A 27,531-nucleotide genomic window follows, 5' to 3' on the forward strand; every position below is an offset into this window, starting at 1 on the left:
TATATATATATATATATATATATATATATCAATTTTTCATACCTAAAATTTAAATTTACATTCAATAAACTTAAATTTTAAAAATTTATATTTGTGTTTTTATTTATTTAATTATTTAATTTCTATTGATATTCATTTTAAACTTCGTTGTTAAAAACATGTATTATAAATTAATTTTTATTAAATAAAAAAATTGTATCAAACAATATAGATTCACGTAAAATATTTATTATTTTAATGTTTTTGTATGGTTTGTAGTGTAGCCAAGTCATGAGTGGGACCGGAAACTGAAAAAAGTGACACGTGTCTCACTATTGATATTTTGCACAACCATTATCATCACTTACCAACCACTTCTAGTCTCCCTTTTGACCTTTCACCTGTCAAAAATGGAAGCAAAACTTGAACTTGTCAAGTTTCTTCACTGCTTTGCAAAATTCTTCTTCCATAACAGACTCTCCCACCAAACTGCGGTATCTCTAACAAGATATTTCTCGCAAAAGCAAGACTTCTCCCGCCACCATGTCCATAAACGTTCACTCCCATGCCTTCGCTGGCAACCCTCTTCTCTCCAAATTCTCATTTTCAGGCCACCCGCTTCCACCCTCTTCAGCTCTTGAAGCGCTCAACGCGAAAATTGGGCTACCAAATACTCATTCGTATCCATCCCTGAGCTTCAAGGTACTACCTTTCAAAAATGGGCGGCTCTTGGCTTCTTCCGAGGCCAGCTCGCCGCCGATTTGGCATCTGGGTTGGCTCGGCTTGGACGATCTCAGGGTTATTTTCGACAAGTCCGGTGCCCAGTTGAGTGTGGACTCGTTGGTGTATCTGAATTCGAGTGCAGAGGACGACGCCGTTTACTGGGCAATCGATGTTTCTGCTGAGGTAATTGAATTGGGTAGCAAAACGGGTTTGCGTTTTGTGGAGCTTCGAACGCTCATGGTGGCTACCGACTGGTCGGATTTGCAAGCAATGGGAAGCTTGGCTATTGCTGGTCATGTAAGTTCATTTTGTAACATGATCAAACCACTAAGTATTTTTGTTACATAATATACATTATCACTGAAATAGTTACAAATTCTAATTATATGAAGCATATTAAACAAAAACTCTTATTACTTTGAGAAATAAAATTATAAATATAGTCTATTAAGTTATATTAGAGTTATCAAAGTTATCACTTTAATTGGTGAGTGCCACTCTGCATTTTAGCCAAACATTTTATACTGTAAAATGCGCAATTTCTTAGAGGCGTCAAATTCATAGTTATCTATTTATCTTATTTTAGTTGGCCTTTTATCAAACTATTACTTATATAGTGAATTAGTGTATGATACTGTCGGAGCAATGTCAATGCAACTTCTTAATAAATGGTTTGGCCTAGCCAGGCTAAGGCACTGCTAGAATGGCATAATGTATCACGATTTTGTGGACATTGTGGTGAGAAAACAGTCCCAATGGAAGCTGGACGAAGGAAGCAATGTTCTAATGGTTCATGCAAAAAGAGGATATACCCGCGTGTTGATCCGGTTAGTTGTCTTCTGTTTCTAAGTGTTGATTTGATAAAAGGACGATCAAGTGTTTGATCAATTATTTGTTTGTTGCTTACATGATCTTATGCAGGTGGTCATTATGCTTGTAATTGATAGAGAGAATGACCGTGCTCTTTTGGCTAAGCGACCAATGCGTCTACATCGATTGTATACTTGCTTATCAGGTTTCATAGAGGTACATCTCAACAATTTTAATTTTTAAGACCTTTCATTTTGTAGGGACTCAAAAAGGTTTTCTATTGTTACAGCATTAGGTAGCATAGCTTGGTAAATTGACATTTTTCTGTTTGTGTTCCTTGAAGCTTCCTTTTATGTGGTCTGGAATTCTTGAACTTCCTTTGGTTCTGTAAATTGGTCACTATTATAGGTGCTGACAGACAAAAACTCTGTAATTTTTTATCTGTGACAAGTTCAACCTTCTCCTTAAAAGGAAAAAAAATGCTTCTAAGGCCAGGTTTCATGAGCTTAAGAGTTTTTTTTTGTCTGGGGATTGTTTCATAGTTGTTTTCGATTTGATTTTTTTTTCCTTCTATACAAAAATATAATTAGTTTCTATCCCCTTGTTCCATTTAGCCAGGAGAAAGCTTGGAGGAAGCTGTAAGAAGAGAAACATGGGAAGAGACTCGTGTTGAAGTGGGAGAAGTTGTATATCACAGTTCTCAACCGTGGCCTGGTATATCACTTAATGTTTATTAAACTGTAGTCTTTGATAATTTTATCATTTCTCTTTTGTTTGCATGAGAAACATGTAGGTTTGAAAGATGAAAAGATACTTACAAACATATCCTTTGAAATTAGGGGTGTAACCAAGAAATAAACATAAAGATCTTAAATCAAGTTTGTTTGAATTATATGGTCGTAGCATAGGTAACAAGCACAACCAAAAGCTTTTAGAAAATGATAGTCTGGTGATTTATTAAACAGAAGGTTATATGGAGACACATTATTCAACACAGGTGGGGCAGCATGTTAATAATAGATATAGAAAAAGTAGAAGCTTTTCCCCCAGTAATTCATAGGTAAAGACGATCCAGCCAATAATGATAAACTAACATCAACCACATGTCAATGTTTTCTTTTTATAGAACCATTTTGTTCATGTGTATATGGACAAGTTAGGTGATGACATATTCCATACTCACGTAAAACAGTAGAAAAGCATAGAAATTCTTTAGTTTATCTGTTTGAATGCATTTTAGTTTGCAACCAGTTTTAGCTTCTGGAAAAACTTTGAACAGTTTGAAAACAGATGCACTTGAGATTTGGAGTGTATCAAGTATAGCCAAGTATAACGTGAGAAAGCATCAAGAAATGGAATGTAATAACGAGTTAGGAGCAGATCCTCATATATCAATAAACACTGATTGTAAAGGAGCAGTGTAAACAAACAGTGTTTGATCTAGAAAACGGAAGCTGATGTGACTTAGCAAGAACACACGATTCACAAATAGTATTCGGTTTATTACAAGATATATTGCAGTAAGCACACTTTGAACAACATTGGATGATGCATAGCCAAGTCTTGAGTGCCAAAGAGTAAACGTAGATTTCACAGGTTTATAAGTAGCAGAGTGCACACAGTATTTGTTTGCATATATAACAGAAAGGGAAATCATATAGGGCATCTTTAAGATTTCCATGTACAATTATCTCCTGAGTTGCCTGGTTTTTAACATAGCAGGTGTTAGAGTGAAATTCAAAAAAGACATTATTATATTTCGCAAATTTAGATACACTCAAGGTTCTTCGTAATTTCCGGAACATGCAAAGGATTATTAAGCAAAATTGATGATTGTGTGAGTGGAAACCTAAAACGTGCAGTACCTACATACATGACAGATGCGCATACCTGAGCCATTTCCAAGTTGTACAACGTCATTGCAGTTGAAGACGTGTGTTTTGCTGAAAATATTAGCATGATTGGTAATGTGATGTGTGGCTCCACTATCACATTCACATGAGAGAAAAAGTTGAGAGGAGTTAGCTGTTATAGAAGTAGAATTGTCTTGTTCATACCGGTGCCAACAGTCCAGAGCACTATGACCATTTTTTCCAAATATTTGATGTTGGAGCCGATTCATGTGGTTAGTATTATGTGTTGTTGAGTTTCTGGTATTGTTTCTGAAAGAAGACCTTGAGTTTCTGTTGTTAAATCTGAACCTGCTTCCTCTATTTTGACTAGATGAAGATCGGTTAAAATTTCTTGAAGAATTATTCGAGGTGGAAGCAACATTTGCTTGCACTCTCTGTTGTTCTTGGAGTCGGTGTCTGTCAAATCTTTCTTCTTGGGCTAATAGAAGGGCTTCAATATCTTGAACGCTGTGAGGATCGATTTTTGAGGTCACAGACGTGACAAAACTGTCAGTCTTTGGACAAACCATCTAGGATAGCTTCAATATGGTCATCGGGAGTAATAGGACACCCAACAACAGCAAGAGTGCCAACTATTTTCTTGATATCAAGAAGATAGGTGGTAACAAATTTGTCTTTTTTGGTTTAGTGGAGTTGGATTTTGAGTTTTTTTTTTTTTTTTACTTTGGTAGGTGTTTGAGTGGCATAGTAGGTGTTCAGCCGATCCCGTATCTGAGAAGACATATGAAGTTCCACCGTCTTGGTGAGGATAGGCGTGATCATTAAAGCCAGCAGCCAGGCAACTAGCAGGTGATCTTGAGAAATTATATTGTTTGCAACATCCGTATCGTTGGAGAAGCGTGGAGGCACACAAGAACCATCCAAGAAGTGCATAAGATTGAGGCCCGGTGGCAAGAACTTGTTGCCAAATCAAGTAGTTGATTGTCCTCATCCAATTTGAGATTGATAGGGGATATTGAAGGTGTGGGGAATAAAGGAAGAACGGTCAATTGTAAGAAGAGGAGTGCTAGTAGTGGAGGAGGAGGAAGAAGTCATTGTGACAAAAAAAAAAAGGCTCTAGATACCTGAAAGATGAAAAGAAAGAAAGGAGGTGAAAGAATAAGGTTTTGCATTATCAGAAATTGATTAAAAACTACATCTGAACCCTGCACCAAAGACGTCTATATATTCTGGTTTTTAAGATAATCCATGCATGTGTCCATGCATATACAAAGTTACGTAATAAGGTTTTTTAGTAAAAGCATATTCAAATATATATTATTTGAATATGCTTTTATTTGTATGGTATTAACTAGGGCTGAAACAAATTGAGTTAAGCTAAGCATTTGAAGCTCAAGTTTCGCTATAGAAAAAACAAGCTACTTGAGTTTGGTTGATTTCTAATTTTGTGTTCATATTTGTGATTGAAAAGGAAAAGAAATTGAAATAGAATTTTTTCTTTTCTTTTCATAATTCATTTTGGGGTAACTTTAATGATCTTATATAGTTTTTATTTGCATATTAAGTATGATAATTTCTGGATACATAATGCCCCTTTCCTCATAAGTCAAACTAAAATTACTTGGTCAATATATTAATTCTATGTACACATTCATGCATGCTGATAAAAAAAATTGTACACACTCATGCACGTGTAGAAGGGCTATTCGTGAGCTTTTGACATCGAGCTTTGGATTAGAAATCTTAGCTTCAGGTACAAACTTACAAATGAACTTGGTCTAGCTTGAAAAAGCTCAAATAATTCAAACTTAATTCATTTAGATACCAGTTGGATTAACAATAGGAACTGACCCTGTCCATTTTTTTACACCTTACTTTAATTTGGGTAGTTGCATGTGGCTAATGGAGAACATGAGTGAATTCTTGAAATTAATTGCTGGTAGTTCTGTGGTGGTTTGAACATGTTCAAAGTAAATAAGAACTTGGTGATATCTTAACTATGTTTGAAATTCTTAATTCTTCTCACACGCGTGGGCAGCTTTCAGAAGTTAACTACAGGTGAACATAATCTCATGTAATGATGAATTAACATAATTCTGTGTATTTTACCATTTTCCTTCTTAGTTTTTGTAATTATATTTATCCCCTTATTGTCTATTAATATCACAATTTTTATTGTTTTTTGTTTCTAGTTGGACCAAGTGGCATTCCATGCCAGTTGATGGTTGGGTTCTTTGCATATGCAAAATCACTTGAAATAACTGTGGACAAGAAAGAGTTAGAAGGTGCATTGACCTCGCTTATATATACTAGAACTTAGCCCTGATACTGTTTTCTTTTTTTCTTATTTCCCATTTATTTATATGCATGACTTGAAATGGTGAGTTAGTCTGTAAAACCTTATTTGTGAGACAGATTTAGGTACAACGTTTGTATGTTTGTGGAGTGGCTGATTTCTCAGTTTTACACGTGTCACTTTTGTATGAAACTTCAACTGCACCATATCCGTATATATGGTGTATGCAATGCAAGTATTTTCCTTGAGTTATGAACTTATGCACAGATAATTTCAGTTTATCTCAATTTCTTTTGTTTGGTTTATTTAATTGGCAACAACTGATTCCGCAACTTGCTTTTCTAGATGCTCAGTGGTACAGTAGAGAAGAAGTAAGAAATGCATTGACGTCTGCTAAATACAAGGAAACCCAAAGAACTGCAGCAGAAAAGGTCGAGCAAATATGTAAGGGACTAGAAGAGAACAGAAGCTTCGCTTCAGATTTCAACGTGGAAAGTGCTGGTGAAAATGCTCCAATAGTTTTCCCTGGACCCTTTGCAATAGCCCATCACCTTATTTCTTCTTGGGCATTCTCGGATAAAAATGTCGTGCATCACTCAAAATAACCCATCAGTTCTTTGATAAATTCAGAAACTCTTTTTCAAGGAGCCTCTGGAAATAAAATTTGTTATTATTGTTAAATATCTTTTTATCCCCAATAATATAGAGGGTTTCTGCTGCTGGTGATGATATTTTATCGTCAAACTGTTTTTAGATTCTGCAGTCTTGGAATTGAAGAGCTCGACTTTTGATTTTGCATTATTCGTTCACGTACTACTCATATGGTCTATTACCAACGATCTTATTGATATTATACAAGACCATTTACTTGTTATGGTTTCATGATGTTTCTTTTATTACCTTGCAGTTGATCTTAAATTTTGTTTTACCAGAGTTTTGGAGGTTTGCATTTAGTAATGCCCTTATGTTGTGCGTAACCTACTAGGCTTATTGTACGCCATGTGATTGCTTTGCATGGTCGATAGGAATCCCTTATGCAATGACAAAGTCGAATCTTTTTTGGATGTTCCGTCTTGGAGAGGTCGTTGAACTCCAAAATTCAACAACACTTGTGTTGCGGAAGGTGGAGATTAAAACATTGCATTCCAACACTTTCTAGCTTTCTCAAGATTGGAAACGACAAATATCAGAATGTGATACTCTGCTATATCTAAGAAACATAAAATAGGCATCATCGTGATTGGCAAATGGCGAACACGGAGTGATTTCACGACATATCATAACTTAAGTGGCTGCTACGGAGATACCAAGAGAATTTTATTGCATACAAAGGCACGCCAAAATCTGCAATATGAAGTGCAGATGAGCTACAACTATCAAGTTATCAAATTCTATTCTAACGACAGTTCCTCGTTTTATTCCTCTGTCTATCAAAGAAAGATGCAGTGGCAAAGGAGAAATTCTATCTACATGAAGCCATGTTTCTTTTTCTTTTCACATAGATGAGCCAATCACTATGGCAAGCTTTCGGAAGAAGGGATACTATAATTTCTTGTGCACCTTTGCCGTTGTTTCTGCCCAATGTATAATTGACCTTGCCAAAGCATCCATGGGGTCTATACATTTCCTGAGAAGAGGATCATTGTGAGGGAGAACCCCCAGCAAATCATCAGATGCCAGAAGCACCAGGTTCACTGCCCTAACCAAAAGAACATGGATTGCAATTCTCAATAAATTCCTTGCCCCTTCGATGTCCTTTCTGTACAATGCTTCCATTGCAGGAACCAATACATGCTCCTCGGTAGCCTTATCTAGCAACACTACTTCAAATCCCTGCAGATAAATTTTACCATCATTTACACAATAAAATTCAATCTGGTACGCCAACAAAAGTACCGAAAGCAACCGATAGTATTGAACTTGCGAAGTGTTTGGATTGTTTGTTACTTTCTGTTATTAACACGAGTCATTATGAATACCTGACTTTGAAGCTTGTCCTGGTAATAACTAGCTACAAAAGCGGAATCCGTAGTCAGCAGTCCAATCCTCACAGTATAAGCAGCATGGATTGGTTTCAACTTGGCGTTCTTGAGTTCCATGGCCACACAATCACCAACATGAAGAAAGGGTAGGGAACTATCCTCAGAAATTTCACTGTGCCACGCATGTGAGAGATGGCAAGGCATGGCCAATCCCCGAGCTCCAGACTGCTGAAGAAAATTCCTTTTGCATCTCAAATTCTCAATCACAAGGTCCTGATTCAATTTGATACGATCGATTCTGCTTCTTGCAGAAGGGAGAGGACCACGAAACGAAAGCACTTTGCTTAGCACAGAATCACTGGAAACAACGAAAGGTGGGCATTCCCTACCATTTCTTGAACCCCAACAAGCAAGCTTCTCCAAGAAAATCAGAGTTGATAGAACTGACACTCCTCCTATAACACCAACAGTGTTCGGTTGGCTTAGCAGAGAACCAGAGCTTTCACATCTCATAAGGGAACTACCTGGCTCTGCATATTTTCCATTCTCTTCAGAAGATAACTGTAAACCTGTGCTTAAATTTGATTTCGCTCTGCACCGAGTCTGAGTCCTCTTTCTAAAGGCATCACCAGTAAGAAATGGAGGGTGATTTAGTGTCTGCAGAGACATCAATATGCCCCTCTCTAGCATCTCTAGCATCCCAGTTTCTATGAAAATATTTTCTCCTCTAAATGGCAAGCGTCTATTTACCATCACCAGTGAAAAGTCGACAAGTGCTCAAGAAAGTTGTCACAGTCACGTCACTAAATACCAGGACCCTGTTGCTTGGGTTTTCATGGTTTCGGTGTTTGGCCTTTGGCAAACCTATAGCAGATTTTAAAGCCGAATCAGCAAGAGCACAAGCTGACATCACTTTCTATACCAGATTCTCCAGAACAGAACAGAATCTAGGACAAAAGGACAATATTCAAATAAACAAAATGGATCTTATATATAAGGTGTTATTTTTATATACTCTAGTAAACAATAATTGATGACATGTAAAATGCAAAAGGGTAGGTAACTTAGTAAGAAGTAACAACTAGCTTCCAAAAAAGTAACAAGTAAAAACACCACCCTCCAACATTGCCTTGTTTAGGTCTGTAGTACGAAATTTAAGGTACTACTCCGAGAGTGCTTTGGATGAACCAACACAGTTATCATTTGTGTGAGACTAAATCCTTTAGGATGTGATTGGTATGGTTGAGAAAGATGGAGAGGAAAATAATTGATTTGTGTGTTTGGTAAAGGGGAGAAAGAATAAATAATCTGTGGGACTAAGTATATTACTCTCACATGTTTTATATATTTTTTTTATTAAATCAATCAAATTACATCATGTTTAAAATATTCTCTCTCTCTTTATGATCGTGTGATAATACATTTAATTTTATTCTCTTAATTTTGTTATTTTCCTTCTATTGTTACTTTCTACAAAAATCCAAATTAACATTAGATTTTTTATATTTATTATTAGTATTGTTTTTTTCCAAGTTTCCGGGCTAGTACATTGTAGACCGTTGAGGAGATCAATGAATGCGATAGATGATGGATCCAATAAAACTACTCTAAGTTGTAATCTTTGAATCGACGACATGTGATCCGTCATGTCACAACTTATTTGTTTCACTGAATTATTAGATATTATTTGTTTCTTTGTACAATAGCACGGAAGACCATAAATACTTGACGCGCGTCTTTAGTGTTGTTCGATTAAAATTAGGCACATCAAATCCATTTGCCATTCCTCCTCCGTTTGTTCCTTATGCTCCAGCCAATGAAACACATTATAGCTCTTTTCAAATTTAAAAAGGAAAAAGTTCATTTGTCTCATGCTCAATGATTGTCCCCACTCCCCTAATTATTAGTTTGCAATTTTGTTCAATAAATGTCTCTCTCTGCCTGCATATTATATTTATATATATAAGGAAATAATAACATGTTAAATTAAATTTTTGATGGATGGAAAATTATTTAATTAGTCAAGAGACTATTAGATCAAGGTGTAATAAAGAGGTAAATGAGGGTAGAAAATAAAATTGTTTGAATGGATGAAGAGTGAGTTTAAATTTTGTAATAAAATTTTATTTATGTGATCAAATAAATTTGATTATATATGATATATTTAGAAAAGAATAGAAAAAATAGAAAGTGAAAAACCCTTCGCTTCATGATCATTTTTTCTTTTTCCTTCACATGTCATTTCCTTCTTTCATTTTTTTTTAATTTCTTTCTTAATTCTTATTCATTTGAAAATTTGATCACACTGTGTGTTGAAAATTTGATCACAATTTTTTTTTAGATTTTGAGTTGTTTTAATTGAAATAGTTGAAAAAAGTAATCATTCAATCTTAATTTACTTTATATTGAATTTTTGTTTTGTTTGAATGTTTTGTGTTAGGTTTTTAATTTATAATAGCTCTCAATTTGAAATTTTGGTTTGAAAAAAACTCACGAAATACATTAAAATAATAATGAGACATGAATTGAACTCGTAAAAATTTGAGAACACCTTTTACCGAAGATATTAAGATAATAATTTGATGTGTCTTCTTTCTTATATGATTTAGATTTAATTTGATTTTTAACAAATTAATGTCTTAATTTATATTTATATAATTATGACATCTTTCTTAAATTTTGACATTGAAAAAAGAAAATGTATTTCCTTTTAAAATTTAAATAATAAAATGATGTTTCATTTATTGTGATTTTTATTTTTTACAAAAAAAAAATATTTAATTAATATTTATATTTTATATGAATATACCTCTTCTTCGACGAAAATGAGATAAAATATTTTATTTCTATTAAATATAAGTTAATTTTTATTTCACATAAATATCAAATAATTAAACTTCCATCCTTTTCAAATTCAAATTATTTTTTGTAAATCTGACTTTTAATCTAGTTATAAGTTCAGATGCAATCTCTTCCATCTTCACATAAAAAAATATAACTTACCATCAATTTTGCCATAAATTATAACTTTTATACTCTCCTATTGGTTACAAAATTATGTTTTCATGCATAATAACTAATAATGTAATGCTTGATGAAACTTATATTATTGTAATTTATTTTTTCTCTAAATATAAAATTTTATTATTTAATTACTTTAATAGAAAAATAATTTGAGTGTATAGAATGAAGTCTTTTAGCTACATTTTTTATTATCAGGATCTAATCGATTATATATATAGTTATAGTTATAGTGACTATACATATTTAGGAGATATCATCTATAATAATATATAAAGAAAATGATTTTTATATTTGATATTCCTATCTTTTAATTATATTTTAAAATTAAAAATGAAAATAAGTCATCTAAGTGATAAATAAAAGCAACTATACACATATTACCAATCACTCCCTTATTTTAACAACACAATATTACAAATCACATATTATTAATTTTATTTTCTTTAGGAAATAAAGAGATAGGAAGTATACCTTATATATTAATGTGAAATAATTCGAGCTTGTACATATTTTTTTATTATTATTTAGAATTACGAGAATTTTATAGAAACTTGTAGAATTAGAACACGGGATCTACCACTCACTTGTAAGACTCAAGAAGGGTGAAAAGATACTCAAGTGATCACAACTAAAACACTCATCTAATTTAATTGGTCATTGGATCCTAGTAAATCAATTTAGAAAATGTGACTAAGCAATAATTGATGAGGTAATAATCATAAACCAAGCTCATCATTTGAGACAGCTTGGAGTGGCACATGATTATTGGAAACAACTATGAAGCAATGACACTTGGTTGTTTCTTATTAAAGTTATAAAGTTCAAGAATATCACATCAAGGTTACAAGTAATGTTTGAAGATTATAATTTATACCAAATATCACAGGTTCAAGACTTACATGTCCACGGTTGAAATTAAAAATAATAAAACAATACTATTTATTAAATAACATTGTAAATTTCTACCATCATAACTTAATGATACTAAAAAGCTAAAAGTAAATATTTTATCAGTTTCCAACATTCAAAATACATAAAAATAATATATATCATAATATTTAGATTTAAGATTCAACAGTAACGTTAACAAATTCTAGGGAGGAAAACAAAAAATACTGCACGTCTATTTTATGTTTTTAAAGAGAAATAAAATAAAAGAAGCGCTTTAAACTATTTTTTCTTCTTTACTATTTTTTTCACCTATTTTTTAAACAATTGAATTAGAAAGTAATTGTGAGAAAGTAGAAAATGGTATAAAAAATAGTGGTGATTTTTAGAAGAGAAGGCTATAATATTTTAATAATAAAAGATTTATACTATATTTTCTGTTATTTATTAGGTAAAGTTCGTTATTTTTTTACATTTTCCAAACTTTTTTTATACTTTTTCTCTATATTTCTAATCTCAATCTCGGTCCTTTTGAAAATCAGAAACTGTAGAATTGTTTGTGACGAGGAGTTGTAAGCATTCATATTATCAAGGAGTCTAAAAAAATAATTTTGTTTTTTTGCTCTTTTGAGATATGTTAGTTCTTTGGATTGTTGGTAAGCACTTAAACATGTGTCTCAAAGATGCTCTTAGTGAATTTTTTTTGTTTTATGATCTTGATGATATACTTAGATTTCTAATTTGAGATCTTTATTGTCAAGTTAGATTATTTTGTGTTAGATTATTTTGTGTTAGATAAAGCTCTATGAAACATCTTTGAGAGAAATGGTTGTTTAATCAAGATAAGAGAAACTAATCTTAATTTTTGTACATTTGAATTTCATTGTTTGATTTGGTTGTTTGGTTATTTGTATGTTGATGATTGAATTATTTTATTATTTTGAAGTTATCTTGGCTAAATTAAGTGAGAAAATGTATGATTGTGTGAAGTTGTGTTTATTGATGAAATGATATTTGATGTTGTGAATTTGGGATTTATCCAAAGCAGAGTATCCTTAGTTTAAATGGCTCATTTCTATCAGTTTGTATTCTTTATGACTTGTTTATAAAAGGAAAACTTCCATTTGAGCTAAAGATACCATTGATTATGTATATTTGTGTGTCTGTGGTAATGTTGTCATTGATCCGATCAAATTAATAGTATTAAACTATAATAACTCAAGTATTACTTAAGATAATAGCCAATAAAATAGAAAAGGGTAAAGTCAACTCTAAGTAGTCTCCCAACAAAAATAAAATTGATTTCTAACAAATTAGTTCTTATAAAAAAATATAGAAAAGGGTTAGTCAAACAAAATAAAAATAAATAAAAGATCAAATAAAAAAATAATAATGTAATAAAGAAATAGAATTGAAAAGATAAAAAAAATAATAAGAAGAAAATATATTGATTCCACTACTTTTTCAATATATGATTCATCATTGGTTATCTAAAGATTATTGTTCAATTAATTATTATTTTAGATTTTCAAATTAATAAGTGTAAATTCTCAATTAATTAGTTGATATTCTCATTATTAACCAAAGTACATTATTAATTAAAAGTAAAGAACTTTCTATATCATAATAAATTTAACCATATTACATCCTCAATAAAATAAAATTATGCAAACTATACAATTTGCTTGCTTCTTAAAAAAAAAGGTTAAACCCCTTTAGTTGTCCCTATTTTTGTGGGTTTTTCGCAGTTGATCCCCGTTTTATTAGAATTCTCAATTTAGTTCTAAAAAATGCTAATTTGAGTCAATTGGGCCCTGCCATTAAATTGACTTAACGGGGTTAAGTTCTTTATGACCTGACACCTTGACGTGGTAAGTTTTTAGTACGTGGCATTCGCAAAGATTTATACGTGGAATTTCATAACAATAAACATTTTAAAATTAGACTTTATTGGTGAAATTTCTGGGTTTTGTTGTGTGCAGGTTTCACGGCGGCGCATGGAGGTGGTTCTCGAGGAAGATGATTCGAACAATGGTGAATTGTTATGGCTGACGACGGCAATTTGCGACGAAGAAGTCGCTATTAGAGGTTTGTTGAGTTAAGACCCTCTTTATTGAAGGTGAAAACTTGATCCCAGTCCTTGCTCTCTGTCTCGCTTTTAGTCTTCACGCTCCGCGTCCCAATCGAAAGATTCGCATAAACGGTCGAATCGGTTTCCAGTCTTGCTCGCTAGGTCTTGACGACTCGAACATATAAAAATTGTATGGGATCTACAAGGTCGTAAGCACTGCGGCTTCTATCTCTATCTGCACAATCGAAGGATTTGACACCTCCTGTTTTGGAGACGCCGTTTCCTCTGGAATCTCCTCCTTTGGCTTTTCAACTGTTGGTTCTTCTTTTGGTGTATTCTCATCTGGCTTATCTTTTTTTGGTTCATCTTCCTTTGTCTCTCCTTCTAAATTCCCGGGCGGCTTCTCCTCTGGCAGTGGTGCTGACTCTGCTTTCTGCTCACCTGTGTTTTTTGCTTCTAGTGGGTCATCGACGTACCAAATTTTGAGACTGGGTTCTCCTTTGATCTTATAGAATACACTCCTCTTCTCTAACGGATAGTACGCAACCGTTTCGGAACCAGACTTCACAAACTTCTACCCTTCTTTCAATTTCTGCCAAATCAATTATCCTTCTCAAATGAGTAACCCTAAAAATAGGGAATCAAACACCCAGATCCCTAAAGATGGAAAAAAGTTTTAATCTTTTCAGGTACAATTCACTGATCATTCATGTTCAATGCCCTCTTCGTCATGGGTGGCGGTGGCCAAGTCAACTCCATCGCTCGGAGTCTTGTTCAGATTTTAGAAACTCTATTTTTAAAATGTTTCTTTTATGAAATGCCACGTATAAACTCATCATATCACATTTAAAAAACTTGTCACGTCAACCTCTCACCTCATAAAAAACTTAACCCAAAATTTAACGGCAATAGCCTAATTGACTCAAATTAACATCTTTTATGATTAAATTGGGAATTCTAATAAAACGAGAATCGAACTGAGAAAAATCCACAAAAATAATGACAACTAAAGGGGTTTAAAGAAAAACTCATTTCAAAGTTCATGTGCTTATCAACAAACATTATGTATTGATATCCATTTTAGATCTATTTAAGAATTAATATGGTATTTGCCAAAAAAAAATATGAAGAAAATTATGAACTTGAAATTTGTCACATCCACGAGTTAGTCTTTGGATCTTGACGAGCAATATTCTCGTAAAAAATTAGATACATAATGTCAAAATTGTAAACGGAAGTGCTTTTTACAATAAGAGTCCAATTAGTTTTCTGTTTAAGTAAATAATATATTCATTATTTTTTATGAAATGTCACCTATAAACTCATCATGTCACATTTAAAAAACTTTTCACGTCAACCTCTCATCTCATAAAAAACTTAACCAAAAATTTAACCGTAATGGCCAAATTGACTCAAATTAACATTTTTTATGATTAAATTGGGAATTCTAATAAAACGAGGATCAAAGTGAAAAAAATCCACAAAAATAAAAACAACTAAACGGGTTTAAAAAAAAAACTCATTTCAAAGTTCATGTGCTTATCAACAAACATTATGTGTTGATATCCATTTTAGATTTATTTAAGAACTAATATGGCGTTTGCCAAAAAAATTTATGAAGAAAATGTTGAACTTGAAATTTGTCATATCTACGAATTAGTCTTTGAATTTTGACGAGCAATATTCTCGTAAAGAAATTAGATACATAATGTGAAAATGGTGAAAGTGTTTTTTACGAGTCCAATTAGTTTTCTGTTTAAGTAAATAATATATTCATTATTTTTTTGAAGAGTATAAAACTGTAAAAAACGTTTATCTCATTATATTTCCTTCACAAATTATCGTGTGCTAAGGATGAAAGTAATCTTAATTTAGGTTGTTTGATTAGGACAATTTAAAATCTTAAAAGAAGGGTTTATGAAGCAGTGGCAACGACTGGTCGTTTAGTATTTGCAATAGAAACAAACAGAAGCAGGCGTGAAAGTGAGAGTTAGGGGTTGAAACACTTGATCCCTTTGCTGTGTTTGCCTTGCGTTGTGCGCTTCTGGAATCTGTCCCTAAAACACAACCCAAATGGCTGCTCTCTTGAGAAGGTTTGCGAGAGCTACTCCGATACCGTTCGCTGCCCAATCCAACTCCTCTCACTCCAATCTCCGCCTTCCCTTCGCTGCTATCGCCGCCATTTCCGGCGGAGTCTCCTTCCTTTACTACCATTCCTCTCCCAGCCTCGTAATTATTCTCTCCCATTCCTAATTATCGGCTTTTTAGAAAGATGATTCTTGATTTTTGGATCGATTCTTTTATCTTATGAACACTAACACTAACGGAATAATAAAGCGGTTGCGGTGACTGTTTGCAGGTTCATTCGCAACAAACAGAACAAGAGGAAAGTAGAAATACCGGTGAGTGTGGGTGTGCATTTGATTTGGAATTGCCTTTCGCTTCTAATGCTTCATAAACAAGATTCTGTACTTTTCTTTTTCAGCGCTCAACCCGGACAAATGGATCGAGTTTAAGTTGCAGGACACCGCCAGGGTTAGTCACAATACTCAGCTATTCAGGTATGGCAAATCGTGGATCGTAAATAACTGTGTGTAGAAGACATGCTTCTATCTATCAATACTGAAGCCTTTTTTCTTATCACACCCAGTTATCTGTAGAAAATGCTTGTCTAACTTTTACTTTGTAAAATATTCTGGTTAAGAGACTTGAAATGCGTATCATAATAAGCATGTCAACTGAAGCAACGAGCTGGAAATTTGGAGAAAAAGACAGGTGTTTAGAAGAGATTCTTAGGAGCTTAGTTAAGCTTATCTGGTCGTATTAACATGCAAGCTTGCGTTTGGTTTGGTTAAGTTTATGAAAGTGGTTTGTGGCCCTTCTTTAATTAAGCTCTAATTATGTTATCCAGTAAGTTTCATTGTGAGGCTGCTTATCAAATAAGCTGTAAGTTCTCAAGTGATAAGGCTCCTATTTAAAGAACTTAATTCAATTGTTTTGACATATTCAAGCCAAACCATACAAGGCATGGTTTCATTGTTGATGCACATATTCATTAATATTTTAGATTCATGCGTGCAAATGCATTTTCAAATTTTATCTTGTATTGGTATAACTGTGTCTCTTCTCCTGTGATTGGTGCCAGGTTTTCGTTTGATCCCACTCAGAAATTGGGTCTGGATATTGCTTCTTGCATCCTTACAAGGTTTTGCTAGATTTTCAATAGTTAATATGTTTTTGCTTATCACATGTTTCTTCTTTGTTCCAATACTATGTGTAAAGCATCTGTATAACTGCAGGGCTCCATTGGGACAAGATGCTGAAGGAAAACCAAAATTTGTTGTACGCCCGTAAGTTTTCCTGTTCAGACAATGAGTTCATCTCCAGATCATTTTTTATTATGGCTCTTGATCATGTAACCTTCTGACAATCTTCGGTCTGAAACATTCACAATTATTTATTATCAGTTTCTTAAATTGTAGTCTTCATATGGTTTTTCTATAAACTTATTTTTCTGTTTGCCACGATGGCCTTAGTGTGATTACTTAGTACAGATTTTCAGAGGGCTTGTTGTCGTCTTAACTCCCTACCTTGTTGGTTTTAAATGTATATGAAAAGCATTCATATGTTGTGTATTCTTTTCCACTTATTTTCTGGACCTCAGAAATTCATTTAGCTATACATTAGTTATTAAATGAAAAGATTAAATTTGCCTTCTCACTATTTCTTTATCATGTTACTCCTTCCTGTGTGACCTTTTTTTGGGTCCCTTTCATGGATGTTAATGTAAAAGGGTGCTTGTTTCTGAATCTTCAGGTATACTCCTATTTCAGATCCAGAATCGAAAGGATATTTTGACTTGCTAATCAAGGTTTGTCACCATTATGAAGTCATTACGTTTCTCATCTTTTAGATAGTCTATGCTTGGAAGAGCTTCTCGACAAGTGCTTCTAGGAGAGAGATATAAGATGAGAAAAAAGGAATTAACTTCTCCATAAGTTGAAGTTAACTTTGCAGAAGTTAAAAAAATTAAGATAGTTATACAAGAGAGCTTTTACAAATGAGCTCATGGAGAAACTAATTTCAAAATTTCCTCTTATTTTTCTCTCCCATAAGGAGCTTATGGAGAAGTTTGTTCAAACAGACCCCTAGCCTACCATTTTAAAGGAGCACTTTGGTGATCCACTTTTCAAATTGTTTCAGGTGTATCCTGAAGGGAAGATGAGCCAGCATTTTGCAAGCTTAAAACCAGGTGATGTTGTTGAAGTGAAAGGGTATGTCATTTGTAATAACAATTTAAGATCAGAAGGATACTTTCCATATTTAAAATTTATATAAGAAACCCTTGTTATTTTCAGGCCCAATGAAAAACTCAGATATACTCCTAATATGAAGAAGCATATTGGCATGGTAAGCATATTCACACCTGTAGCCATGGACAATACTGGGGTATTGTGTTCGGTATCATCATTTTAATTTATTCTTATGATGGACTGTGAGTTTACTGAGTGTGGCTCCTGAAAAGTATATACTTCCTAAATAAAAGATTCTTTTCAACATATTAAGCCTATTTTGTCACCTTGTCTTTCAAAATGGAAAAGCATGAAATTAGGTACTCCTTCTCTCAAAAGTTTGTTTGGATGCCTACACAGAACTCGTGAATAAGCCTACACAACTTTTTTTAATCACTTTATTTCATGTAGATATAATGGCATGAGTGATACGTTGAGTTTGTATAAATATGTTTGTATAAATATCTCTATTTGCTTTCCCTGCTATACTTGCCTGAGCTCTCTCTTTTTCTTTTTTTATTGTATGACCCAGATTGCTGGAGGCTCAGGAATTACTCCTATGCTTCAGGTAATTGAAGCTATTTTGAAGAATCCTGACGACAAAACTCAGGTAGGTGGTAAGCGTTTGCTTTTCATTCCCTGAATATATATAGTTTGTTTTATATACTCGTAATTTTGTTATCAAATAGTACCGTATTGACTGTTATTTTTTTACTTATTTAAATTTTTGGGCATCTTAATTCATATGGGTATATATGTACTGTCATTTTTGTTTATTATGCATATTAATTTGTTTTTTTAATTTATTTATTTCTGACAAACACAACTGCATAAGAATATCACAGCTTCTATTGGCCTTTTACATGTACAGGTATCATTACTTTATGCTAATGTCTCCCCAGATGACATTCTGCTTAAACAAAAGCTTGACATTCTAGCAACAAGCCACCCAAACTTAAAGGTAAAATCTTTAGCAAAGATGACATTATTAGCCAATTGCAAAATATTTTAATTGGAAACTCTTTTCTCTGAGAAAATTTGCAGATATTCTACACTGTTGATAATCCAACAAAAAATTGGAGAGGAGGTGCAGGTTACATATCAAAGGATATGGTTGTGAAAGGCTTACCTGCTCCTAGTGATGATACTCTTATACTGGTGAGTTTTGCTTCAAGTAATACCTACATAGCATTAACAGAACTCTTTTAATGTTGTCCTACTGATGATCTATTTAAAATTTTAATTTGAACCTTTAGGAATATTATAACATGTTTTTTCTTTCTTCTGAGAGCATTAATTAGCCATGTGAGATACTGCATTGGTTGTCACTAGTGGTAGTTACTTGTGTTTCTTAATTAAGTGGTTTACAGTTCAAATTCTGGTAATACCACTTTGGGTATGGAATAAATCATGTTGAGAGGAAAATACTCATTTGGTGTGTGCTTAAGATCCCTGGCAGTGTTGGTCATTGTTTTCAGCGGTGAGTAGTCCGAATTAATACCACTGTTAGTAGAAAAGTTATTCATGTCAGATAGCTGAAATATGCCCAGGATTAAATGTTGCATTCATAATTTTTTTAAGGGGTGAGGTGGACAAAGGAGAAGTCCATCTCCGGAAGTCATGAGGAGAGTACTCTAAAATGGGGGCAACCTTAGGGATTTGGACCCAGGAACAAATAGTTCCTGTTAGGATCAGGTGCTACTCGGCTCATGGCTTTTGAGCGATTGGTCAATGCTATGTAGAAATTTTTTCTGACATAGTATACTTTGTTTTTTTATTTCTCAAGGTAGCACACTCTAATTAATATTTACATTAGCATGGTTTTTGGACACGTCAGAATTCGGTTCGTAGGTAACCTGAATTTTTATGAATTTAACCGAGGTGTAGTTCGGAATTCAGATTTCGGGAAGTTGAGTTCTGAAATGGTTTTTCATGATTTTGGCCGACATGTATCTCAGACTTTGGTTTCCAGACAGCCAAGTTCTGATTTAATTTTTCGGACAGCCGAGTTTTGACTTGATTTTTTCGGGATTTTTAAAGTCAAAACTCGGCTTCCCTGAAACCAATAGCTCAGCCAAAATCTTGAAAACTCATTTCAAAACTCGACTTCCCAGAATCCGAATTCCAAACTATAGATCAGTTAAATTCATGACAGAATTAGGTTACCCGGAAATTGAATTCTGACATGTCCAAAAACAATGCTATCCAGGTAAATATTAACTACAGTGTGCTATCTTGAGAAATAAAAAAAACAAAGTAGGTATGTCAGAAAAAATTTCATGCTATGTAGTTGAAACTTGAATGTATTTACAGCCCCTTCCAGTCAAAATTGTTGCACTAGACCATTATTTTTAAATTGAAATCAACTTCCCATATCGTGCACTCATTCCAATGTAAAATTTGTAGCTGATATTAATCTGCTCACAAATCTCAATTCAGAATCAATTATATTCAATTTTAAAACAAATGGACAATTAAACTTCTGAAGGTTAGCGCAATCTGCAAATAGTCTTGATCTGTGTCAGAAAGCCTTATGCCAAAACTATCGCCTCGTAAATGTTAATATTCATGTTTCAGTTTTTTCCAGTAAGGTTTATAGATGGATTAGGGTGAATGTTTAGCAGTTTGATTATTATTTCGAACGTTTCTCCAGTTAATTCCGTACCATTATCACCTGCGTTTCAGGTATGTGGACCTCCTGGGATGATGAAACAAATATCTGGAGAAAAGGCCAAGGACTGGACACAAGGAGAGGTATGAAATTATTTTGTGATGTGTCTGATTTTATGGACCCCTGGAATGATGCTCTGTATTTTATTGTTGATTTGCTGCAGGTTTCTGGCATCCTGAAAGAGGCTGGATACACTGAACAAATGGTTTACAAATTCTGAGAAATTTAGGTTTCTCGCCTGATACTAGCATTCTTGTCACTGCAGAATTCGTTACTGAAATGGTTTTCTGAAGAATAACCGTTGGCTGCGGTTGAAAATTCGAACACGAAATAAATATAGAATTACAGAGCACTGAAAATGGTTGATTGTTATGTATTTTCAAAATTTTGTTGACACTTAATCATGCGGTTATTTAGCATGGATGTCAATAAAGGGCATCTCTCCAACTCTACTTTCCAACATAACCCTCTAAGGTATGCTGCAGTTTTAGAATTTCAACATTTTCTTAAAGAACCGTTATGAGGTATGCTGCAGTTTTAGAATTTTTTTTAATTATAAAATTACATAATCTATAACTATATCTATTATTATATATATACTTCTTTCTTGTTATTTGTTTTTTCAATTTTACCATTTTAATTATTATTTTTTCAATTTACATAATTATTCATAATAAAAAAATTATCTTTCAGTTTTATCAAGTTTGTAATTAATTTTTTGAATTAAATAATTATTCATTATAAGAAAATTATTATTTTTTTAATCATTTTAGTAACTATTTTTAATTATATAAAAAGAGAATATACGTCTTTGGTATTCTCATTTTGTTTTTTTAATTTTATCTTAATTATTATTTTTTAAATTTATATCATTATTCATAATAAAAAAACTGTTTTTTAGTTTTATCAGGTTAGCAACTACATTTTTTTCATTTAAATTACTTATTATAAAAAAATTATTTAGTCTTTTATAATTTTAGTAACTATTTCTAATTTAAATAATTAATTATAATAAAAATGTTATTTACAGAATATTATTTATAATATTTTTTATTTTAATGACTAAAATTTATTTTATCTACAAATATATATTTTTTATTTTTTTTTATTTTATTCTTTCAATTAATATTTTTAAAACAAAATAATTTATAAATATTTAAAAAATATGTAAACAGTCGCCATAATATATTTGAATAGGTGACTCTTTACATGGATAAACACCGAATGTCATTATGTTTATAAAAAATTTACTTTTATCTATAATATTAATAAATAACTTTTCCTTTTAAAAAATGCATCTTTTAGTTTACACAAATTTTTATAATTTCATATTTTAAAATAACAAATTATATATTTTTATAATTATTTTTAACAATAAATTAATTTAATAATACTTTAGGTTTATATAAATGCGAATAGATTTGTAATTAATTAACAACGACTATTAATGTTTATTTACATATATTACATAAATATCATAATTCGTAGTAATGTTTATCAATTATACAAATGCTTGCATCCAACTTATATAAAAAATAAGTACGTTTTTATCTCATGACTTATCTTATGATAACATTGTGTCGAGATATGATATCAACCAAAAGCAAAGAATAACCTTCCTATAGGTGAACATGTATTATTAATATTAGTATAGTTAATTAGATGACAAGTAATTTTAAAATGAAAGCAAAAAATAATAACATTACCTACATGAAATGACATCTATGAATGTATTTTATACAAATTAATCGATGTTGGTTTATATCAAAAAGCGATTTACTACATAATGGGAAGATAATATAATTATGACCGTATAATCATCCACGGGAAGGGATCGACACACACATAGATCTCCACACTGGTTCCGTTTTAGACCAAACTCTCACAGGTTTGATTTTGGTACCACTCAAAAAGGTCTCTTACTAATGAAGGTATCTTATGTGTATATAAACTCATATTCATCTCTTGTTTTATCTGATGTGAGACTTTGTTTGTACCCAACAAATTTTGCATTTGACTTTAATATTTTTCAGAATGCGGAAGCAACATAGCATCTTATATGACTCAAGGAATACATTGGCAATGACTTTCATCAAAGCCAAGTATTTCTCACTGACAATGACTTGTGGACCGCCCTCAGATGTAAAAAATAAACCTTTTAGCTTTCTAAATCCCAAAGTAAAATTATTTTGTTGTTCACTTGATAAGAATGCAAATGCTGCTGAGAAGGTCAACCTAGTAGACGTCACACCAACCATCTCAAGCAAGGGAAGTCGATATTTGTTTGTTTTGTACGTTGAATCTATCAACAAAAAATATTAAATGCGTTCAACAATTTGTCTGCATCAGGATGTGTCCAAAAGATGTCACTTACAATCTTAAATTTTTTTGACACACCTACTCCAATGAATGTAGTTATCATGATCCAACACCATTATCAATGGTTGCAGCTTAGTTCTCGATTCTCTCAATAATCATTTATATGTATACTTTGTGTTGTAGATTTGTTTGATTGTTATGATATTATGATTGTTATTTTCTTTAAGAGTCAATAAAATATGTGCAAGCGTTACTTGACTTTTATCATATCAACAAGTAATAATTGTTCACTAGGATTTAACCTCTCAGCAATAAGGTGACCCACTAAACTTTATATCAAATCCGGTTGTGATATCAGCACATGACCTTCAATATTCACTCGTCGCCATTAGAAGATGACTTATCCTTTAACTTGAAAAGACAATCACATTTTCAGGTGCCATATATATTAGGTTGGAGATCAGACTTCTATTTTCTATATTTTCCACTTTTTTTACATCCTAGCAACATAAAAGTTTTCCTTCTCGGTTTACTCGTAGTTTTTTTCCGATCTTATAATAACCATAACAAACCTTAGAAGATGTGCAATCCCTCTCACCCATTGAATTAAGAGATGAAAATATTTTATTCATTGTAAAATTATTTGTCAAATCCCCTCTGTCATTTTTATAAGAAGAAAAATCTGTTGAAGAGTATTTTGATTATCGGTTCAACATATTTTAAAATCCATTAGAATCTTCAGCAGATATTCAAGAATAGGTTTCGTGCACCTGCTTTTGTTGAACGAAGTGAAACTATGAGTGATAGCACCACCAAAATAGCAACGACCAGCACCTCCCAAACAAAACGACCAGCACCACCAATCGCAAACACAATGGTCCACCATAGAAGGAACAAAGAACGAAACTTTGAGACAGAATGGACTACTAGAGAAAGCACAATGGAATCACAATGAAAGTAGGACCACACACGAGAAAACAACCAAAGCATTCAAAGGAATTTGGGGTGCAAAGGATATAAAAGGGAAAGAATGTGGTTGGAAGTTCGGTGCACTTAACCAATCTTATTTACTCACATGGCATTTTCGGAACTTGGAGGGTGCAGGAAGAAATGTTTAGAGGTTGAAGGAGAGGCTCCCTATATATATGGTCCGTTTAGGATGATGGGCCGAATTTGAGCCCAAAGGTTGGAAGTCCAACTAAAGCATATGTGGTTTGTTTGTCTTTGTGCACAAACAGTGAAATAATGAGGATGGTTGTTTCTTCCGGGATGCTAATGCCATTCACCACTGATTAACATTGAACGGTAATGTGAGAGCAAAATTGGAACGTGGTGATTTCCTTCTTCTTCTTCTCTTCCAAATACCCCTTTTCACTCTCCCAATATGGACGAAGATTCGCTCAAACGCAACACTGATTGCGTTTATTTTTTGGCCTCTCCCCTCACTTGCAAAAAGGTTCTCTCTTTCTCCCTTTCACTTTTTTTCAATGCCACATTTTTTCTTCTCCTCTGCGCAATTCTATTTCCTCGTTTCGTATGCCGTTTCTTGTCTCCTTCGATTCTCGGAAACCTAGTTTTATTTCACCCTTTTCGACTATGTTCTGTTTCATATTTTCCAGTGCTTCGATTATACAATGCTTGGTTTTCTGGAGTCTACGTGACTTTACTTTTGGTAATTGCTGATGTTTTATTATCTTTAGATTTTATGCATTTTTCTCTTTGTTTCCCAGGGGGCTGAATGTGAGTATCGGCACAATGAGATTGCGAGGCTTAACCCTAGGGATTGCTGGTACTGGGTATCTGGCCAATGCCTGAATCCAACGTGTGCTTTTAGACACCCTGTGAGTTTTTTTAATCATTATTTATTTTATGTCACGAATTGAAGGCTCGCTCGCATTTTTCACTTCTCATTTTCTCTTCAATTTATTGCTTAAGTGAAACACTGATATTTTGGACAGCATTGGCACGTGTGTGGTTGAATACAAGTCTGCTTATCTCTGTTTGCTGTTTTTTCTATTACGGTTTCTGAAACAAACGTATTGGTTATTTCTCAAATATATGCTGAATGAAGGATGTGTTTCTGTTAAACCCTTGTAAATACCGGCGATATTACATTTTGCTCTCATGCAATATTAAAAAAAAATATTTGATATCCATTTGGTTACTGTTATCTCTTTCACGCACCCCCTCCCCATGTATTTGATATCCACTTTGTTGTATTTTTTCTTGTTTAAAACTATTCTCTATCACTCAGGCCAGTTTTAACCTCTTATGACTGTCTGATTGATTTTTATCCTTTTCTCAGCCTCTGGATGGGCACACTGGAGTGCCAGCGCCATCTGAACCTGCACAGATTTCATTGCCTGCAAACAAGACAATGGTTCCGTGTTATTTTTTCTTCAATGGATTTTGCAACAAAGGTGACAAATGCTCTTTTTTGCATGGGTCTGATGATAGCATTTTTACTGTAAAACCTGTGAAGAATGATAACGGAAGCACCGATGCACGCAATCTAGAAAATAAAACATCATCAGGAAATGGAACTGGTGTAGCGTCAGTGCCAACTCACCAATCTTTAACTATTCCAAAGCATTTGTCTGATTTTAAGCGTCAGCCCAAGGAAAAGTTACAGTTATCCAAAAATGTTAAGCAGCAAGGCGATTCCCTAGTGATATCTGCTTCTGAATACAAAGAAGCTGCAGTAAGTAGGTCAGACTCTCCGTTTCCAGATGACGGCTTTGTACATAATGTATCTCATTTACGCACTGAGCGGAGTTCGGAAGAGCAAGTAAATAGTCAAATTGAGCCTGAGGAGCGGTGGGAATCATCCCCTCATTCCCCTGGATTTGACGTTCTTGTTCACAATGAATTGGAGAACTTGGGTTACGAGGAAGATTCTGAATATTTACCAGTGCTTGATAGGAATGAGCAAGAGCTGAATGAACAGTACTTGGGGTATGAATTTAAGGATCCAGTTGAGTATGATACTATGTGCCCGGAAGCTGATATTCTGTATCCACAAGAAACATATGATGGTTACAGATGTTTTGATAGTGACCTTACTCATGGTAATGGCAGAACAGTTCGTACTTATTCCAGAGATATATTCTTAGATTCTATATTCTCCAGGAAAAGGATTCGGATGTCAGCTGAGGTGGCTGCCTATGACAATAATTTAGATCTACGTGACCATCTCAGGAGACGTAGAGAAAATAATGGGCCTCCCATTGCAGGTTTCTTAAGAAGACAAGAATCGTCTTCTTTGATGATTCGAAACCAGGAAAGGCACCAGAGGCCTGGCATTGAGCAGCGGCCAAGTAGATTGACATCACAACTGGGATATAGTGCTATAGATTCGATTGGAGAGGTTGAAACTCTTTCAATCGCTAACAAGCACAGGTTATTCAGGCGTTCCCAGCAACACAAACCAAGGAAGCATTATAGAGAAAAGCCAGCGAAACGACCATTTCTGTCATCTAAAATATCCAGGAAACCAGTTTTTAAACAAAGGGGATTTGTTGAGGAATCTACTGCATTTTCAGGACCTAAGACTCTTGCAGAAATTAGAGAAGAGAAGAAGAAGGCTGAAGAAGGTTTACATTGGAAACGCCCATCAACTGATTTCCAGGATCCCAAACCTCTGAGTGAAATTCTGAAGGACAAAAGGACCATGGATTAGTGGGACGTGGCTGCAAGAAATGCAACAATTGAATTATGAGATTAAAATGACTAATGATTGATGATACTAATATTTTTACCTACGATAAAGGATAAAGTTGGCTGTTGGCCGTGTTTTCTTAGCATCCTTTACCGTGCTAGGTACAATGACCCTGTTTTTGCCATTGGTAGATGGTGATAGATTTTCGTTCGAGTGAGTGGAAGGTTTTTGAGGCCTGAGGCGGCTAAGATAGATATTAGATAACCAGTGTTTGAATATGTTGATTTGGACAGGACATCTTAGTTGAATATGTTGATTTGGACAGGACATCTTAACCTAGAGAGCATATTACTGATTTACATTAATTTTACGTGTGATTTTTTGGCTTACTTTTTTTCCTGTACAGGCCTGCTGCTTAGATCATGACTTGCTTGGAGAGTGTTTTTAGTATATGATGATATTCAGGATTTTGACAATTATTGTTGCTCGGGTAAGAAAAGAAACCTTTTTAACACATTTGTATAAATTATATTGATTGTTGATTTTGATTGGTAGGCGTACTGATGCTTTTCTTTCTTCAGCTTCAACTGAAACAATCTAATTATTTATTATATTAAGCTTGCACAGAAATTCAAACATTTTTCTCACCACCTAAGAACGAGGGTGGTTCAATGCTGTTGGAGGTCCAAAGTTAGATAAAAAAGTAAAATAAAAATTACGGAATTATTCCTTGGGTTTCCGAACTATTAACAGATTCTCATGTTTTACTTGAGGCTTTCATCATGTAATTTTATTTTAATCGAGCTCATTGTTTTTAAAGCTGTCATAAATATTCATTTTAATGGTTTCAAGTGCTATAACCTAACCCTAAAATCTTTCTTTTTAATCTCTAAGAGCATAGTATTGAATTAACACTTCTTTCTACACTTCATAAGTTTTATGGATTGGATATTGCTACCACTCCT

General features: G+C 33.4%; 4 protein-coding genes across 5 annotated transcripts; 3 read left to right on the plus strand and 1 right to left on the minus strand.

Moving 5' to 3' along the window:
• Nucleotides 1-367: 367 nt before the first annotated feature.
• On the plus strand, nt 368-6,543 carry LOC108323823 (nudix hydrolase 19, chloroplastic). Of its 2 annotated transcripts, none has more exons than XM_017556591.2 (6): nt 368-999; nt 1,389-1,529; nt 1,624-1,728; nt 2,127-2,226; nt 5,558-5,650; nt 6,007-6,543. In XM_017556591.2, the coding sequence occupies exons 1-6, from the start codon at nt 523-525 to the stop codon at nt 6,264-6,266; spliced, it is 1,176 nt and encodes a 391-aa protein (XP_017412080.1). In that variant the 5' UTR covers nt 368-522; the 3' UTR covers nt 6,267-6,543. The 2 variants fall into 2 exon arrangements, with proteins under 2 accessions (XP_017412080.1, XP_052735003.1); XM_052879043.1 differs by lacking the exon at nt 6,007-6,543 and adding an exon at nt 5,781-5,999.
• A 380-nt stretch (nt 6,544-6,923) lies between these two features.
• On the minus strand, nt 6,924-8,958 carry LOC108334888 (uncharacterized). Its single transcript, XM_052879046.1, has 2 exons — nt 7,641-8,958; nt 6,924-7,494 (listed from the first exon to the last, which is right to left on the minus strand). The coding sequence occupies exons 1-2, from the start codon at nt 8,394-8,396 to the stop codon at nt 7,204-7,206; spliced, it is 1,047 nt and encodes a 348-aa protein (XP_052735006.1). The 5' UTR covers nt 8,397-8,958; the 3' UTR covers nt 6,924-7,203.
• Nucleotides 8,959-15,567: 6,609 nt separating this feature from the next.
• On the plus strand, nt 15,568-21,036 carry LOC108332621 (NADH-cytochrome b5 reductase-like protein). Its single transcript, XM_017567943.2, has 13 exons — nt 15,568-15,855; nt 15,986-16,028; nt 16,112-16,187; nt 16,772-16,831; nt 16,926-16,976; nt 17,443-17,497; nt 17,830-17,900; nt 17,985-18,036; nt 18,451-18,528; nt 18,790-18,879; nt 18,963-19,076; nt 20,604-20,672; nt 20,753-21,036. The coding sequence occupies exons 1-13, from the start codon at nt 15,700-15,702 to the stop codon at nt 20,807-20,809; spliced, it is 972 nt and encodes a 323-aa protein (XP_017423432.1). The 5' UTR covers nt 15,568-15,699; the 3' UTR covers nt 20,810-21,036.
• Nucleotides 21,037-24,136: 3,100 nt separating this feature from the next.
• On the plus strand, nt 24,137-26,928 carry LOC108332055 (zinc finger CCCH domain-containing protein 17). The gene is made up of 3 exons (XM_017567163.2): nt 24,137-24,364; nt 24,639-24,749; nt 25,214-26,928. Exons 1-3 carry the CDS (start codon nt 24,293-24,295, stop codon nt 26,585-26,587), a joined length of 1,557 nt encoding a protein of 518 aa, XP_017422652.2. The 5' UTR covers nt 24,137-24,292; the 3' UTR covers nt 26,588-26,928.
• Nucleotides 26,929-27,531: the final 603 nt, after the last annotated feature.

Source organism: Vigna angularis, chromosome 1, assembly GCF_016808095.1.
Source record: "Vigna angularis cultivar LongXiaoDou No.4 chromosome 1, ASM1680809v1, whole genome shotgun sequence".
NCBI lineage: Eukaryota > Viridiplantae > Streptophyta > Magnoliopsida > Fabales > Fabaceae > Vigna > Vigna angularis.